Raw genomic sequence first — 16,109 nt, forward strand, 5'->3', positions numbered from 1 at the left:
GCCAGGAGTGCTGTCCCACCCCGCCCTGCCCCAAGGTATGCACACCTGAGCACGGTGGTTTTAAACCTTAAAAACCTTGGTGAAGCATGGAGGTGCCAGATCCCTTACTTGCATCAAGGTCCTTGGTCCTCAGAGTTGCTGAGAAAGGCAGAGATATGTCTTGAAGGCTGCAGAAAAACACTTTGATTTTCATGTGATTATTTTTCACCCCTATCATGCTTCCCCCACCTGTCTCCAGTTCCATGGTCTCTGCCTGCCCCGTGCTGGCCCAGTGCCTGGGGGCTCAGGCTCCCACGTTGGTGGAGCAGGACAGCCGGTCAGGGAGGGATGCAGGACAAACTCTACCCCTCTAGCCTCCCTGGAGGAGAAAGAGAAAGGGCATGGGGACAGAAATAAGACAAATACAGGGAAAAGGAAAGGAATTGTTTGAAAAAGGAAAAAATCTAGACTTCAAGCCTGCTTGGTTTACCTGGGTGCAGGGAAGAGGAGGAAAGGCAGAGATGCTTTCGCCAGGGTCTTCCATGTATCTCCACAGGGCACTGAAATGCAGAGCCAGCACCAGCAGAACTAAGTGCCTCCTCTGGAACCAGCATTTATTCCCTTTAGCTGTTTCCATCTCAATAAAGTTGGATAAAGTAGGGTCTGGATGCTTCACTTTGAAATAGTGGGGCCAGCATAAGTCTGCCCTTGCATGGAAGCCCCTAAGCCCCATGGAGTGCAGGAAAGTGTCTGAACAGCCATGCTTAGTGAGCTCAGATCCTGACAAATCCAGCACATGAGGTAATGCAGCAGCTACCATCAAGACCTCCATGCTGCCAAGGCCAAGGACCAGGTCATGCTGTGCTCCAGCCCTGCACCAGCTGTGGGCACTCCATCAGTGTGGGGCACATGGGCAGGACAGCTTTGGGGGGCACAGGGCTGGGGCTCAGCCACCCAAACCCCCATGTTTCCTGATGAGAAATTGTTCCTTGTCCTGTTTCTGAAACATGATTGGGCTTGACAAGCAGCATGGCTTTATGAACTGTGCTCAGGCCTTGCGTCATTTGCCTTATTGCGGCCGAAATCTCCCAGCCCTCCCTCCTGCCTGCACCCACAGGCACCAGCAGCTGCAACAGGCACCTACAAGTCCAAGGAGCAAAAGTCTAAATGATAAAAATACCCATGTAAGAAAAAAAAACAAAAAAGGGAGAAAAAAAAAAAAAACAAAACAGGCACCATCTGGATTCCAAGCCTGGAGAGCAGAGAAGCACTGGGCAAGAAGGGAGCAAGCAGAGAGGGGCTTGCTTGCAGGTTCCAAGAGCTGGGGAGCACTGCTAATTCTGTGTCTTCTCCCACCACAGCCAGTCTCTGGAGCCACATCCCTGCTCTGTCTCAGCAAACTGGGCATTTACACAAACCTCTGTGGGTACTCCCAGCAGGCAACAGCTCACCCATCCCTGTGGGGTGGGAAGGGAACAAAAGCAGCATGGAGGAAGGCAAGGAGGAACCTACCCCAGAGTGGATGGGAGGTCCCTGTTGCCAAACTGCCTCACGGTTCATCTTCCTTCTCACTTCAATTCCATCCTGCTTGGAGGCACAAAAGGAACCCAGCCTTGGGAGAAGCAAGATGCCAGAAGCAACGCTTTCTGCTGAAGTGGATCCGTGTGGGGCCAGGGAAGGAGTCTGTCCAGGATGGGCAGCAGCAAACCATGTGGAGCCAGGCAGAGCCAGGGCAGGATCCCTGCTCCTGCAGAAAACCAACACCAATCCCAGCCAGAAACTTGGTTTAAACTCAAGCAGAGGCCTTTTCCCAAGGCATGTGTGGGGCCAGCCTGGTGCTCCTTGAACCTGCAAAGGCAGACATGTGTGGCTGTCACCCTTGTGTCCTCACCCCCTGGGCAGCCCAGCAGGGCAGGATGCCCAGAGCGTGGGCACAGATCCCCCACCTGCCCTGGCAGCACTGGGGCAGGGCAGGAAGATCCCCTGCCTGTTCCCAGGGTGAATCCCACCTGCCATGGGCAAGGCTGCACAGAGGGAATGGTGGGAAGAGTGACTTGTCCACAGCTCTAAGGAACATTCCTGCAGTGGAGCGGCAGCAGCCTCAGCCCCTCGTGTGGAGCCACCCTGGACTGGCTGATCAACAGCTCCTGAATAAATCCTGAATAGCGACATAGGTCAGGCAGCTGATTTCTGCCTGAAATAAATGGCTTTGCGGCAGTGCTTCACCTCAGGGGAAACATGTCCTGACAAGCTGCAGTTACTCAAGTGCCCCGAGGGTTTGTGGAGCCTGGTTCCTTTGGAGAGTGTTTTACTGATTGCTCCCAATGCCAAGAGCAGCTTTATACCAATAATAAACAAGGCAAAACATAGAGCCAGAGCAAACAGCTGATAAAAATCCACATTTTGCTCCCTGTGTTCACTCTTCCGGCTCTGCAGCAGAGGGCGGGTAAGGGGAGCAGGAAATCTTTGTGCTGCTGGCACATGGCCTTCCTCCTGTCAGGTAAAACACTCCCCGGTGCTTCTGCTGCTCCCTTATGCCGACTGCCAGGAATCATCACTAGAGGAATGCACAAGACATCCCTTGGACTGTGAATGTTCATCAGCTCTCTGCTATTGAAGCAGAACTGTGAGGCTGAGCACAGGCTCACATGCTCTGCCGGGGTGGTGGTGGAGGCGCTCACTCCTGCGACGGGCACCACCTGTCCCTCCTGCCCAGCCCGACCCGGCGGCCACAGACAGGGCTGAGCTCCAGGCTGCTGGGATATCTCATCCATCTGCAGCTCCAGGGAGCTGCAGCAGCAGCAGCACTGCGGGAGGGAAGGCGGAGACGAGCCGAGTCGAGAAGGAGCTGCTGGGGCTCATTGGGAGCAAGGCTGCAGAGCCCTGGCAGGACGCGGCGGGTGCGAGCTCCCTGCCGCGCACAGGCTGCCATCGCTGTCTGCTCTAAAATAGCATTTAACATGACAAGAGGTGTCGGATGGGCGCGGGAGCGCTGGCTCTCCCTAGCTCTTCCCTTGCCGAGAGCCTGTCTACACTGCCATATGTTACTCTGCCGTATACTTCATCGTGCTTTATTTGTCATCCTCTAGCACATATGGTAACAGCTCCACTGCCTGGCACTTGGAGAGGCTGGATTTAGCTCTGAATCAGGCACAAACAAACACTCACTTGGGGCAGTGCTCTTTGCTTCTCACCATCCCCACCTCCCCACGCTGCCTCGAGGAAGAGAAACAGGCAGGCAGCGGGGCTAGATCAGCACTGCAGATCCCTTTCAACTGGAAGCATTTTATTTTAGTATTTTATCCTATCCTATTCCGCTATTCCATTCTATTCTATTCTATTCTATTCTATTCTATTCTATTCTATTCTATTCTATTATTCCATTCCGTTCCGTTCCATTCCATTCCATTCCATTCCATTCCATTCCATTCCACTCTGCAGCCTCTGCCATGGTAAGCAGGAGAGGTAGGAAAAGAACAGCCACACTTCAGTTTGGGATTTACCGAAAGCCATCCCAAAGAAGAACAACCTTGGGAAAAATAATCGTGGACAAAGGAACCAAAGGTGAGGGACTTCTCATACTGGCCAGGCAGGGAGCTGACCTGCACCAGAGAGGCCCAGAAACCTGCATGGCCACAGTGCTGGCTGCTGTCCCTTCTCTTCAGTGTCACTTCTGGGAAGCCAAAAGCACAATCCAACCATTTCCCTTGGTGCAATCATGTTTACTTAAACAGAACACGCTAGTTCCTTTTACCTTGGGCACAGCAGGGACAAACACTGCAGGAACGTTGCTTGCCCACCAGTTCTCAGCCTGCCATTCCAGACAGAGCTGTGGCTCCAGGAGACTCTGCCCCTGCTCACTCAGCCGGGCCACCCTTCCAAAATCTTGCCCCTTTTGCCAGCACAGGGGAGGTCCCTGCCTGGGACCAAGCACACCAGGGGCAGAGGCTGCAGCAGGCAGGGCAGGGGCTTTGCTGACCACCAGGCAGGGATGTCCCAGCTGGCTGTGCTGGAACACTATTTTTCATAAGAAAATATTTAAGAAGTTGTCCATGTGCTCAGGAGTATTGTTTTATTGTGGGATGGTTTGAACTGTGCACCCTTCCTGCTGTGCCCAGAAATACTCTGCCATGGAAGGCAGGCAGAGAAAGGGGAGACATGGAAGCACTGCCTTTACCAGCCCAGGCAGCCCAGGCAGTGTGTGGGAACACTCGTGCCCTGCCACAGGGTCACTCAGGTGTCCAGCTGTCTGTCCATCTGTCCACCCATCCATCCACCATTCTGCTGAACCCTCACTCCCCAGTGAAAGCCCTGCCCAGCCATGCTGGAGGTGGGTGCAGGGCCAGGGCCTCACGTTCCTCCACCAAACAAGATCGGAGGAGGAGAATCCACAGGAAGCCTCAGCCTGATCTCACCTCCCCCAGAGCTTTCCCAGCCACCTCTGGCAAACAGCAGCAAACTTCTGCTTCTGTTTCTCAGATCAGGTAACTCTCACTGGACATGACTGCAAAGCTCTGCATGGAGCCCATGGCGCAATCTGCTGTGTGCCTGAAACCACAGCAATTGCACCAAGTGACTTTAGCAGGCAGAAGGTATGTGCAGCCCTAAAGAAACTTTTTCTGTGCCCCTCACAGAAATCTGGTGCTTTCTGAAAGGGAAAAAGAGTCTCCAGATCCTTATTCTTCAGGAGTGCTGTGGAGCGTCAGTAATAAGTCATTTTTGGCAGGCATATGTGAACAGCATCTAGGGAGGGAGAACTTCATCAGAGCAGAGAAATCCTTCCAGCCTGCCTTTGGTATGACTCCAGCAAGCTTGAAATATCCCTGAGAGCTCTGCTCTTTCCCCTTCTCAGAGCTATCCTGACCCTGTCTTGGGCAAGGTACACAATTTTCATGTTCCCAGGCCACTGGCTTGCAATGTTTGTTTATTTTTATACAGGGTTTTGCAATTTAAAGGGTTTGGATGGGTAGCAAAATGGGCATTTGCTCAGGGAAAGGCTGCCTCAGTTACAATTTCCGTCCCTCCCCATTAGGGCAGCAGGACCGCGTTACTGCCTGAATGCAGGATGCAAGTGAGCCCCATACAATGTGCTTTCACCCAGTAATTAATTACCTAACACTTCTCTAATTATCAAGCTTCCATCGACAATTCCCAGAGGCCAACAGCAAATGCCAGATTCTGCCCCTCCAGCAGCTGCCTAAAATATCTTCCAGGGCAGAGCCTGATTTTGTTGGGACAGGAAGAAGGACCACTATCTCTACTCCCCTCCTGCTCCTGCGGGAGCATCACACACTCCTCCCGCAGCCCCACGAGCACTCTGGCTCCCCTGGCCTGGGACCTGCTGCCACTGGCACACTGCACACAGTTCTGACGGGCTTCTGGGCTGAGACAGGGCTGGGTGGACCATGAGAGCCAACAGTGCTGTCTGAACATTGCTGAAAGTGAAATCAGCCTCCCCAGACCAGGCTGGTGGTCCAGGAGCTGTTCTGTCTCCCCGGGGTGCACATGTGCAGCCACGTGCTCAATGCCCACCCCACCAGCCAAGGTCACCAGCCAGAGGGCCAGCAGGTCACCGGCCCCAGCCCTAGGGCCGCCAGTCAAGGTTATTGGTGACGCACCTGCCCAAAAAGCCACTCTGGGAGGAACCATGCCAGACAGGAGGTACCTTGGCACCTGAGCGAACACAGGGAGCGGGCAGGGTACTGGCCACTGTTGACATTGGGAGCTGCACAAAGCATAGGAGGTATTTAACCCCCTTCAGAGCCCCTTGAAACCTCTTCTGAGCTCTAAACCTCGACAGCTGAGGACACAGGGAGTGTTTTCCTTACCTTTTTGGCAGGGTAGCGCTTTCAGCTGACTCTGGTGGAGCTGCTATGACCGAAACAACAGGTTACTCGGGGTGAGTAACGGGAACACTTGAGTTTGTTTTAATAAGAGAAGAAAAATGTTCTCTGGCTTTCATTTAAGCCTCATTTATAAAACTAACCTGCACTGTTAGTTAGTTGCTTCTCATCTCTTACAGCAAGTGGAAAGGGACAGCAAGCTGGCCTCTGGCTGCCTGCAGGGTCTGCACTCACCCTGCCAGGCAGTTATTTGGGACAAGTGTGAAATCCTGATTTGCTAAGAGCTTAATAAACTGTCACAAAGGAAATAGCACAGCACATCACCCCTGGACATTGCTGGCAAAACCCTATGAAGGAAAGAGCTAAGGTTGCCATTGACAAAATTGATAAATACTGAGACATATTTTTTGCCAGATACATAGATATAACAACAGACATGTCAGAGCTTACCTGGAGCAGAAAGACAGCTGGTCCAGACACCACACAGAGCTGGCTCGTCCCTTGTCCCTGTCCCATCCCTTTTCTGACACCTGGGCTGTGTGTGCCCTCATGGAGCTTCTAGGCTGCCCTGTGCCCCATTTCTGCCTGTCCCCCTCCCTGTGGGCACTGCCTGTTGCCCCAGCCCATCTCCTCATTGTCTCCCCCCAGGAGTGGCCTTGTCCTTGTTAAAAACCCACACTTGGACTTGATGGAGGAGGACATCCTGTACCACCTGGACTTGGGAACAAAGACGCACAACCTGCCAGCAATGTTTGGGGACATAAAGGTAAAGAGCAGGTGCAAAAGCAAGGCAGCAGCTCCCCCCTGCACAGGCTCTCCAGCTGTGCATCCCATGGCGCTACCGGCCCATGCTGGAGCCCCACTGCTGCCAAAGCTCCTGCTGGGAGGGGGTCTGGCTGCTCAGCTAAGGGACTCAGCAGCCCAAGGCAGCTTGGGCAAAGAGGTTGTCTGTCCTTGTTTGTTTTGGACAGAAATCACAGCAGAAAATTATCCTTTTAAAAACCTGTAGCTCTGTAAAACTTGATTTTATATTGGCCCCATGTTAGAGGACAGACAGAGGAGGCACTTGTCCAAAGCATCTTGATCATCATCTACTGGAGACAAGGCAAGGAGGATGTCATATCATTTTTGGCTGAGACCTGCTTTCAAAACCGACTTGTCACGATGACATCCTCTTCCATTTCAAACCAGAGCCTTTCCCTAGTCGTGCGGGGGAAGAGCCTCAGTGCCCAGGGCTGGAGCAGCCTGGCACCCTGGCAGCAGGATCAGCAGCACTGCCCTGGCAGCTGCACACTCATCCTCCTCCTACCTCCAGCGAGCATATTTTCCTTTACTATGTAAAATTTGTCCTTTTTCCTCCCTGACGTTATGGCCTCTATGCCATCAGCAGTGCTCACTAATTGCAGTCAGCACTGTTCATTGAATAAATTAACCAATGAGCTCCTCTAACATCTGGGCTTGCTTTGCTATCAGTGGTGATACTAACAGCTTAAATTTGCTGAATTATTTTAGATTTTCTTGCCTAGGACTGATACCCAAGTATGTGCAGCTGTATGGCTGCCCAGACTCAGGGTAGTCACCACCCTGACAGAGTGACAGCGTGCGTTTCCTGTTCACTCCTAGTTTTGCGACCCTCAGTTGTTCCAATGTCCCTTGACTGATGGTGAGGAAGTGGCATCCCGCTGCCTCCTCCGAAGATGTGTCTGGCGCGGCCACCACTGCCACATTCAGACTGACTCGTGGTACTTGTTCTAGCTAAGTACCAACACATTGATATTCTATTTCCAGTTTGTCTGCGTTGGCGGCAGCCCGAACAGGATGAGGGCGTTTGCCCAGTTCATGCACCGGGAGCTGGGCCTGGCGGGTGACGGGGAGGACATGGCTGACATCTGCGCGGGGTCGGACCGCTACGCCATGTACCGGGCCGGGCCCGTGCTCTCCATCAGCGTGAGTTCCGCACCGTGCCCCGGGGCCGTCCGGGGGTGCTGCTGGCAGGGTCCCACAGCCAGACAGCGCAGGGTCTGTCTGCCCTGGCCACCGGGATGGGGCTGGCACAACCTCTCCCTCACATGCCTCCGCCCCCCCCAACACCCACCAGCAGACTTTTTTCCTCTTTTTGTTGTTCAGCCACTACCACCAGTGCAACCTCTCAGCCATGGCAAAGCTGCTTCTGTTTGAATAGCATTCCCCGATGCTTGCACTCTATGTTTGGAAACTGCCACATTAACAACAGACGTGCACATGTTCTGCTCAGCTCAGTTTGGGAGGCAAAAACCACTCCTCACCACACATGAACTATGAAATGTTGCTGGGAGTATTACATTGATAAAGGCTCTAAAATAAAAACCTGGCCTTATTATTAACGATTCTTTTAGAGTGGGATTTTTGGCACTGAACAAAGGGAAAAGCAAACACAGGCTGTGCTGGGGAGCACTCACACCCAAAGGCTTGGTCCTGGCGCCATTTCTTCAGGCACAAGATTAGTCTGAAATGGGATTCACAGGAGATGGAATCACACAACAGAGGCCATGTTTCGTCCCTCTGACAAAACCAAACCAATCCTGACCAAGGGAATCAAGCCTGAGGGAATCAATCTGAGAGGATGCAATGGGAAGAACTACCACAAGATTTGCTGTTTCCCAGCCTGGCAGCAGCAGTGACACAGCCAGAAGCAAATCCTCACCAAGCTCGTGGCCATGCACCAGCTTTGGCCAGAGCAGAAGAGAACATGGGGCAGAACACACAGGCGCCCCAAGAAGCATCATGCAGAGCAGCTGCCAACATCACATTCTGCAAGTTGCTTAGAAACACAACTGAGCTCAAACATACGGTGGCAGGAACACAGATTCCTGCTCTGAATATTTACAATGAGAATAAATTTTTTAGGCATTGGTGAATAAGCCAGGCTGATGTTCCAGAATAACAACATGTGAAAAGGTTTCATATTTAAAATATGATACAAGGCAAACAAAGCATTGGTCTCACAGCCAGGAGAAAGGAGACAAAGCAGCACAAAAACTGGCTGTGTACTTTAATCAATGGAGCTTCCATACGTGCTTCCTTCAGGTTTTTGAAGATGATAGCAAAACCAAAAAAATTTGAGGTATTTTTCAAGAGGAAAAACCAAACCCCAAGGCACCAAACACCTTTTGTACTTGAAAGTTAAACTAAGAAAAGGATGTTGGTCTAGCAATGGAGCAGAAGACACGACCAAGCAACAGAGCACTGGGCAGATGCAGCAGAAGCCCCAGCAGCTCCAGGCCTGCAGAACATCTGCCAGCCCTGGGGAGCAGCAGCAGAGATGGGAGTGGGGCAGCACAGTCTGTGGAGGATGGGAACAAGCCAGTGCCAGCAGTGGGGAGCCGGTAGCCAGGCAGGTGCTGGGGACAGAAGGGCAGCAGGGCAGGGAATGTGAGCCAGGAAGAGGGACAGGCAGCCTGCAAGGCATGCAGCAAACACCTGACCCTGAAACTTGTCCTCACTGAGGGACACAAACCCTTCCATTGTCCTTTGTGCCCAGCAATGTGGCAGAGATGCTCCACTATGGGGCGAGGACAGGCTGGAAGGCACATGGAGAAGCGAAGGCTCAGGTTGTCCTCACTGAAATTCACCACTCCCAGAGTACAAGCAGGACACAACAAAGTGCGAGTCAGCACATGGCATAAGGATTGGCAATGCACGGGGAAGGTCTTGGAGCATTCAGCTGTTGGGATGCATTTATGGACCTTCCTTGAAGGATAGGCACCACCTGTGTGCCTGCAGAGGGTCCCTAGGGATGAACACCAGCTCTACTGACATGAAGAGCCCTTAAAGCATCGAGGGGAGGAGAAGAGGTTAGACACTTCACCTGGACAGACTAAAAAGACCCCAAGATGTCTCTTCCCCCTCAAAAAAATTGCTGTTGGCATCATCAGCAGAAGAGGCCACAGCATAACCCTGAGCTCATTGCAGTCATGTACCTGTCACCTGCCACAGCCTCATGGGGACTGACGTTTCTCTTTTCTCTCCTTCCAACAGCATGGAATGGGCATCCCTTCCATTTCCATCATGCTTCATGAGCTGATCAAACTGCTGCACCATGCAAAATGCCGGGACGTTACTATTATACGCATCGGTACTTCTGGGGGCTTAGGTAAGCGATTCATGGTCTTTCTTCAGAGCAAAACAGCTATTATTAAAAAGAACTCTCAGCAAAAGGTCATGCAGTTCTGAACTTTAGCATTTTGTCAGGTCTCTAAATATCAAACATGGTATTTTGTTTTGGGTTAAAACCCAGAAGACTTGTAGCGACTGGCTTGGCAGAGGGCACATTCTCAGAGTGTATGAAGGCCTTGATTCCACCACAGCCATGTGTCACTTTCCAAACAGAAAACATGAGTTAGGGGTGACCCAAATGAATCCATGATGCCTGGCTGAGGCAGTGGTGCTGCTCATGCCTGCATAAGCTGGCAGGAGGGACATGATCTCTGCAAGCCAGAAGCAACTAAAATCCTGTCGTTCAGCACATTCCTACAATCACTTATCTTGTGCTGATTCTGTATATTTTACTTGTACATCTGTGCTACTTCATGAATTTCAATTATTCTCTGACATCTGCTTTACTTGCTGAAAGGAAGAGCCCTACAAGCACACGTAGATCTATTGAGATTTTCCTGTTGTGCTGAAGTTTGGCAGCAGAACACAGGTGTTACGAGCTCTGGCAGCCTCAGCTTCCATTTCCACAGGGATCAAGGCTGGGTCTGTTGTGATCACCGACACGGCCGTGGACTCCTCCTTCCAGCCACGTTTCGAGCAGGTAGTGCTGGGCGACGTGGTGGTGCGGAGCACCGAGCTGGACAAGGACCTCGCGGAGGAACTGCTCGCCTGCAGCAGGGAGATTCCCGACTTTCCCACGCTCATCGGCCACACAATGTGCACCTACGACTTCTATGAAGGTAAAACCAGCTTCGTCTGTCCCTCCTCACCACATGTAATGCCAAGTCTTTCCACTCTTACATGGACAAAGCTATCCAGGGAACCCAGGCCACAGGAGGGCTGCAGGCAGAGACCCACGTGGTGCTGGGGGGCCAGGCAGAGCAGGGGCCACCCTCGGAACACAGACCACCTCTGTTTGCACCTTGCTGAGTTTGCCACCAAGCTCTTCCCCTACAGCAAGATTGTCACTTCAGAAATTTGTTCCTACCAAACACTAGGAAAACATTACGTTGCCTGTGAGATTTCCATAAACAAACTTTGGATACTCTGGAACCATTTCCTTTGCAAAATTAAATGCTGATTGCAGAGTAGATGAAATGTAATAAATGAAGAATTAATAATCTGAGCACTATTTATAAACCTTTAGATCTGCTTGCAGATGCAGCCATCTGTGTACTGCTCAAGTCCGTGTTTTATTTAAACAAAAAGCTACTTGAGAGGATTAAAGTAGGAGCAGCAATAAACTGAAGGGCTGGCCCAGGCTGGCCCAGCCACAGGTAAGCATTTGCCTGTCTCAAGGCCTTCAGACACTGTGTGAGAGGAGAAGCTGCACAGGGCACAGGTCTGCTCTGAGGATACAGCAGGACAGCCAGAGCCACTGGAGGGGTTAGAGGAGAGGGTCAGGATGGGTGCCCACACCTGGCCACACTGAACACAGTGTTGGTCCTACCTGCAGCGGTACCTGGAGCTGCAGTAGGGGAGCACCAGTGCCCTGGGACCAGCTCTCCAGCCAGCACCAGTGCCACCCACACCAGGAATGACACTGTAAGCAGCTCCAGCTTCCATCCACAGCAGCCCCTACAGAAAAATTAAACCCACTTTAAGGGGGTTTCCTCTCTTCACTGTTCCCATTCTGCACAGCTTATTGTTCCTCTTCTACAGTCAGTTGGCATTTTTGGGATTTAACCTTGCAGACCTTCACAGCTGATATGCAGCATGAATCTCAGGAGCAGCAATGGCTTGTCCCTGCAGAGCACAGCATCCCCTGGTACCTCTTACCTGTGGGCTGACTTGACCTTTTACCAGTGTTGAAACCTGCGTCATTCTCTCCCCTATACAGAGACACATCGTGCTGACTTTAACACTGATGGGAATACGAATTAACCAGCTACTCACAGGAAAACTTTGTGGGCCTCAGACAGAACGTGGGCACTGCTGAACTTCCCATTTACACCTATGCCCTGTGCCCCATGACCCTATGCCCCATGACCCTATGCAAGGCCGACAGTGAGAGTTCTCTGCTTCCTTTCCAGGTCAGGGGAGATTAGATGGTGCATTATGCTCTTTTTCCAGTGAAAAAAAGTTGGAATACTTACGGAGGGCTTATGACGCTGGCGTGAGGAATATTGAAATGGAGTCCACAGCATTCGCTGCCCTGTGTGGACTGTGTGGCCTCAAAGGTGAGTCCCGTTGCTTCCACCTCCTCCCCACGCTCTGGCTTAACCCCCTTTAAGGGTCCTGTTCGGTGCCAGAAGGCCAAACACACATCCTTTAAGATTTTATCTATTAAAGGACACTAAAACAAATTTTATAGCTCAATAAAACCCAAGCGTGTATTAGAAGACCTGAGTGCGTGCCAGACAAACCAACAAGCTCCCCTCAGGCCCCTCCCGGCCCTAGCGCACGTCCCGCCCGTGCTGGTGCAGCCGCCGCCAGGCCTTGCCGGGGCAGAGCCCTCGGGGTCCCGCCGCTCCGCCGTGAGGGCCGCGCAGGAGGGCTGCGGCCCGCCCGCGGGGCCGCCGGGGCCGGGCGCGGGGTGACAGCGTTCCGTCCTCCTGCAGCCGCCGTCGTCTGCGTGACGCTCCTGGACCGGCTGGAGGGGGACCAGATCCGGGCGTCCCACGAGGTGCTGTGGGAGTACCAGCAGCGGCCGCAGCGCCTGATCGCCGCCCTCATCCGCAAGCGCCTGGGCCTGGGCCCCGCGCTCCTCCCCGCGGACTGACGGTGACAGCGCGAGGGACAGGCTGCGGGACCTGCCCGCCCCGGCACACGGACCCTGCTCCGGGAAGCGGGAGAGCTTCGGTCCCGCCGCGCTCCCGCGGCCGAGCGGAGCGGCCGGGGCCAGCGGCCAGCGCAGTGCGGGAGCTGCCGGCCCGCAGCGCGGCTGGAGGCGCACCGACAAAATCTGCACAGAAATTCGGGCTGCCTAACAGAGCTGCAGGCTCCTCACTCCAGCCGTCGTAAAGGACTGTCCTGTCAGGGTCACTCCTGTCCACAGCGATCTTCCAGGAAGGAGATCTCTTTGCTTTGGGCATAAAGATGAAACCTAAGTAAATGACATGAAAAATTAATCCGTATTTGTGACCATTTTTGTTACTGCAGTTACAAAGGCCATTCAGATTTTCATTCCTACAGTATTTAAAGATGTCACATACGGACACATGCCAGAGTTTAAGCATGAGAGAGACACCACAGCACCCAACCGTGCCCAGCTGCGGACCTGACCTTCAGGCACTGGTTAACATTAAAGCCACTTTACTCTCTACCAAAATTCACAAATAAGTAGTCTACCTTTAAACCAAATAACTTCATTTTCACAGAGAAATTCTTATCAGGCTTTATAAAAATACAGTTGAGAGTGAACTGCCCACACTTCATCCCTGGCGTAAAGACAGCTGGTTGAACTGCCACCCCTACCCAGCCAAACCCACAAAGCAGGGCTGCAAGAGGTGCTGGTTGAGAAGCCTATTTACCATTAACATTTTAAAAATTACTATTTTCATGTGTAACTTGGAAGATTTCTTTTTTTGTTTAAGTGTAGAAAGATTTATCATGAAAACCAATGTCATTATAAGCATCTCTGTTTCCTGAAGGGTTTTGATCAGCTCTTGTGAACAATACTAAGGTGAGGATGATGAAGTACGGTGAAACATTCACCTCCTTCCCACAGGAGCAGGAAAGAGGTGTCTGGCCAGGCTGGGAAACAGCCAAGGGGTCTGAAGAGCTCTCCTGGCACAAGCAGCCTTGGTTGTGCTGTGCAAAATACCCTTTTGCTGACCTGCATGTTCTCCACACTCCCCCCCAAATCCTCATTCTGGCCTCACTGTATCACTAAAGGCCCTGGCTTATTGTTTTGTTGCACTGAGGTAGCCCAGACTTCTATAGACTTCTACTCAGTTTCTACCCTAAGAAATGACAGACATGAAAACAACCATAAATCTCTGCCTAAAAATCTGTGCCCGCAATTTCAAAACTAATGTCTGCTCCCTTTAAACTTTCTTTTTCATTAACATCTTAGTATTTATAAAATATGAATACTATAATCTCCATTTCAGTAGTGCACTTTTTTTTATCTTGTAGATCTGCTTTTAAAGGCAAGGGGGAAAAAATCAGCTGCCTAGGTTTGGGATGATGCCTTTCTGGGAAGTGTCTTGCAGCCAGTCTGTTCCCTACAGCAAAGCACTGCTGTCTCCCCACAGGAATATCCAACCAGTCGTGAGGTGGTCAAGTGTGTATTTAAAAATAACAAGTTACCCCAAAGGAGAGACCAAAATAAAAAGCACAAATATACACAGAATTGTAATTTTAGCACAAGCACACAGAGGTTGAGCCCAGAAGACATCACGCCCCCAGCTCAGGGCAGGCTCTGCAGCATTTCCCCACTAAATAACTCAGCTGCAGCACTGGGATTATGCTGCTCCTGGCTGACCCTGTGCTCACTCTCAGGAGTCTGTCACACCAGTTCCCCCACCTTTGGCACCTGCCTTGTGGTCTCCATCGGCTTCCACAACCACGCCCTGAGCACCCGGCCAGACCCCAGTGCTCTCTGCGTGAGGCCACGTTATCACTGCCATTGCCAAAGGTCTTCTCCGTTTCAGGTGTGAAAACTTGACATTGGCTTGTCTCTGACTGCAAGACAGGTATGTGACCCACTGACATCGGTAAGGCGTTACAGTATCACATAAAGGAAGGTCCCATCATTACCTAGAGACATGACTAGAGATGTTCAGATCTTTCAGATATTCATTATCCTTAAAAAGTTCTGGTAAACTATTAATTGTAACTTGTTCACAAACATTTTACGCTATCATTATGTAAGGCTTGAAAACATAATCAGTTACAAAAGGAAATAGTATCAATTTCCCTTTCAGTTAATAGAATCATATTCAGTAGTGTCAGCTCCGAAATAAAGATGCCAGCTCTATTTCTAATTTATAATTTATACTGAAAAACTAATCTGCAATATGAAATTGCATGACTGGTTTGCAGTAAATATGATGCAGCAAGTTGCCTTCTAAATATAGACAAAGGTTTAAGTTTCATCTTACCATAATCAAGGAATATTAGAAACATTCATGGCAACCAAGACTTTATAACTAAAAGAATCAAATTCTCAAGAAACCTGGAAAGAAAATTGTGGGATTTATTCATGTAACATAATAAAATCTAAAGTAACTGCTGTGCAAAGCTATTTTGGACTTCTGCGGCCAATTAAATGTTAAGAATTCCTACTCAAGGTGCTGCACATCAGATTAGCCTGTGCTGTGTATAGGAGTCCTTAAGCACAGGTGTCCTAGGTCCCAGTCAAATGGGACATGGGCAATCACACTATACCAGCACACACCCCAACCTCTCCAAAAACACACCAGGCAGGTGTAATGTGGTGCAGCACAGCTCAGAAAAGCTTGGAGTGCTTCAGAATGGCTGCAGATACAGGGAACTGAGCAGTTCTAGGACACAGCCAAAGGGAATTTATTTAAGGTTTGCACATTGTGGGCCAGACCAGACCCCCGATGCTCCTCTGCCCCTCAGATGAGAGGTGCTCTACACTAAAAGCTGTAGATTCCATGTCTCTTCTTGGAAGCTTTGGTGGTGGAAGTTTTGACAAAACCTCTCTTGCATAAAGTGTTTTATGCAGTCCAGCTTCCCGGAGAGCAAGCTCAACACGAAGCCTGGGGTCAGAAAACACCTGTTAAAAAAACCACAGCAACAATCAATAGAAGCCAAAAAGTACTGCCCTGAGGAGCTGCTGCCTTCCCTCATGTTCTCCATGCACACAGCCTCAAGTGCAGCACAGACTCCAATCTCCTCCTGGCTGATCCTATAGAATCCAAGTGCTTCAAATGCCTGTATGATTTTTCTCACAGTGTCACCTTGTGCTTACATGGCAGTGCTGCTTCCGTTTGTCAGAACAACAATTAATCCCAGGGAAATTACTTCTCAAATTTGTCAAAAGTTTATCTGACAAAATTCGTAAGCCTGTTTCCCATCCCTCTTCCACGGTCTGCAGTGGCACTGCACTGGAAGTACAAGGAAGAGCAACACATAGCTTCCAGTTCCAGCATCACCTCCCCAGTACCCAGAGCTGCTGGA

At 51.0% G+C, this 16,109-nt stretch overlaps 2 protein-coding genes and 1 long non-coding RNA gene across 4 annotated transcripts in view; 1 reads left to right on the plus strand and 2 right to left on the minus strand.

Moving 5' to 3' along the window:
• Positions 1-51: 51 nt before the first annotated feature.
• Positions 52-6,459, minus strand: LOC138113263 (uncharacterized). Its single transcript, XR_011152067.1, has 4 exons — positions 6,273-6,459; positions 1,492-1,827; positions 470-539; positions 52-358 (listed from the first exon to the last, which is right to left on the minus strand). It is a non-coding gene; the product is annotated as an uncharacterized lncRNA (long non-coding RNA).
• UPP2 (uridine phosphorylase 2) lies at positions 5,745-13,087 on the plus strand. Its single transcript, XM_069021379.1, has 7 exons — positions 5,745-5,878; positions 6,471-6,588; positions 7,611-7,769; positions 9,840-9,954; positions 10,547-10,756; positions 12,050-12,196; positions 12,578-13,087. The coding sequence occupies exons 1-7, from the start codon at positions 5,853-5,855 to the stop codon at positions 12,736-12,738; spliced, it is 936 nt and encodes a 311-aa protein (XP_068877480.1). The 5' UTR covers positions 5,745-5,852; the 3' UTR covers positions 12,739-13,087.
• The window catches only part of CCDC148 (coiled-coil domain containing 148), a 59,068-nt gene continuing 55,967 nt past the window's right edge, over positions 13,009-16,109 (minus strand). For both annotated transcript variants that reach the window (XM_069021378.1, XM_069021377.1), the window contains 2 exons: positions 14,488-15,705; positions 13,009-13,062 (listed from right to left, as the gene is read on the minus strand). In XM_069021378.1, the coding sequence (XP_068877479.1) occupies positions 15,493-15,705 (213 nt within the window). In that variant the 3' untranslated portion in view covers positions 13,009-13,062; positions 14,488-15,492. The remainder of the gene's footprint in view (positions 13,063-14,487; positions 15,706-16,109) is intronic.

The sequence above is a fragment of the Aphelocoma coerulescens genome, chromosome 7 (assembly GCF_041296385.1).
Source record: "Aphelocoma coerulescens isolate FSJ_1873_10779 chromosome 7, UR_Acoe_1.0, whole genome shotgun sequence".
Taxonomy (NCBI): Eukaryota; Metazoa; Chordata; class Aves; order Passeriformes; family Corvidae; genus Aphelocoma; species Aphelocoma coerulescens.

Bases quoted from the DNA above. Each gene is read 5' to 3' on its own strand.
- UPP2 (XM_069021379.1), top strand. From the start codon at position 5,853: ATGACCGAAACAACAGGTTACTCGGG. The intron at 7,770-9,839 runs GTGAGTTCCGCA...TCCTTCCAACAG, and splicing joins GGCCCGTGCTCTCCATCAGC to CATGGAATGGGCATCCCTTC. The intron at 12,197-12,577 runs GTGAGTCCCGTT...GTCCTCCTGCAG, and splicing joins TGGACTGTGTGGCCTCAAAG to CCGCCGTCGTCTGCGTGACG.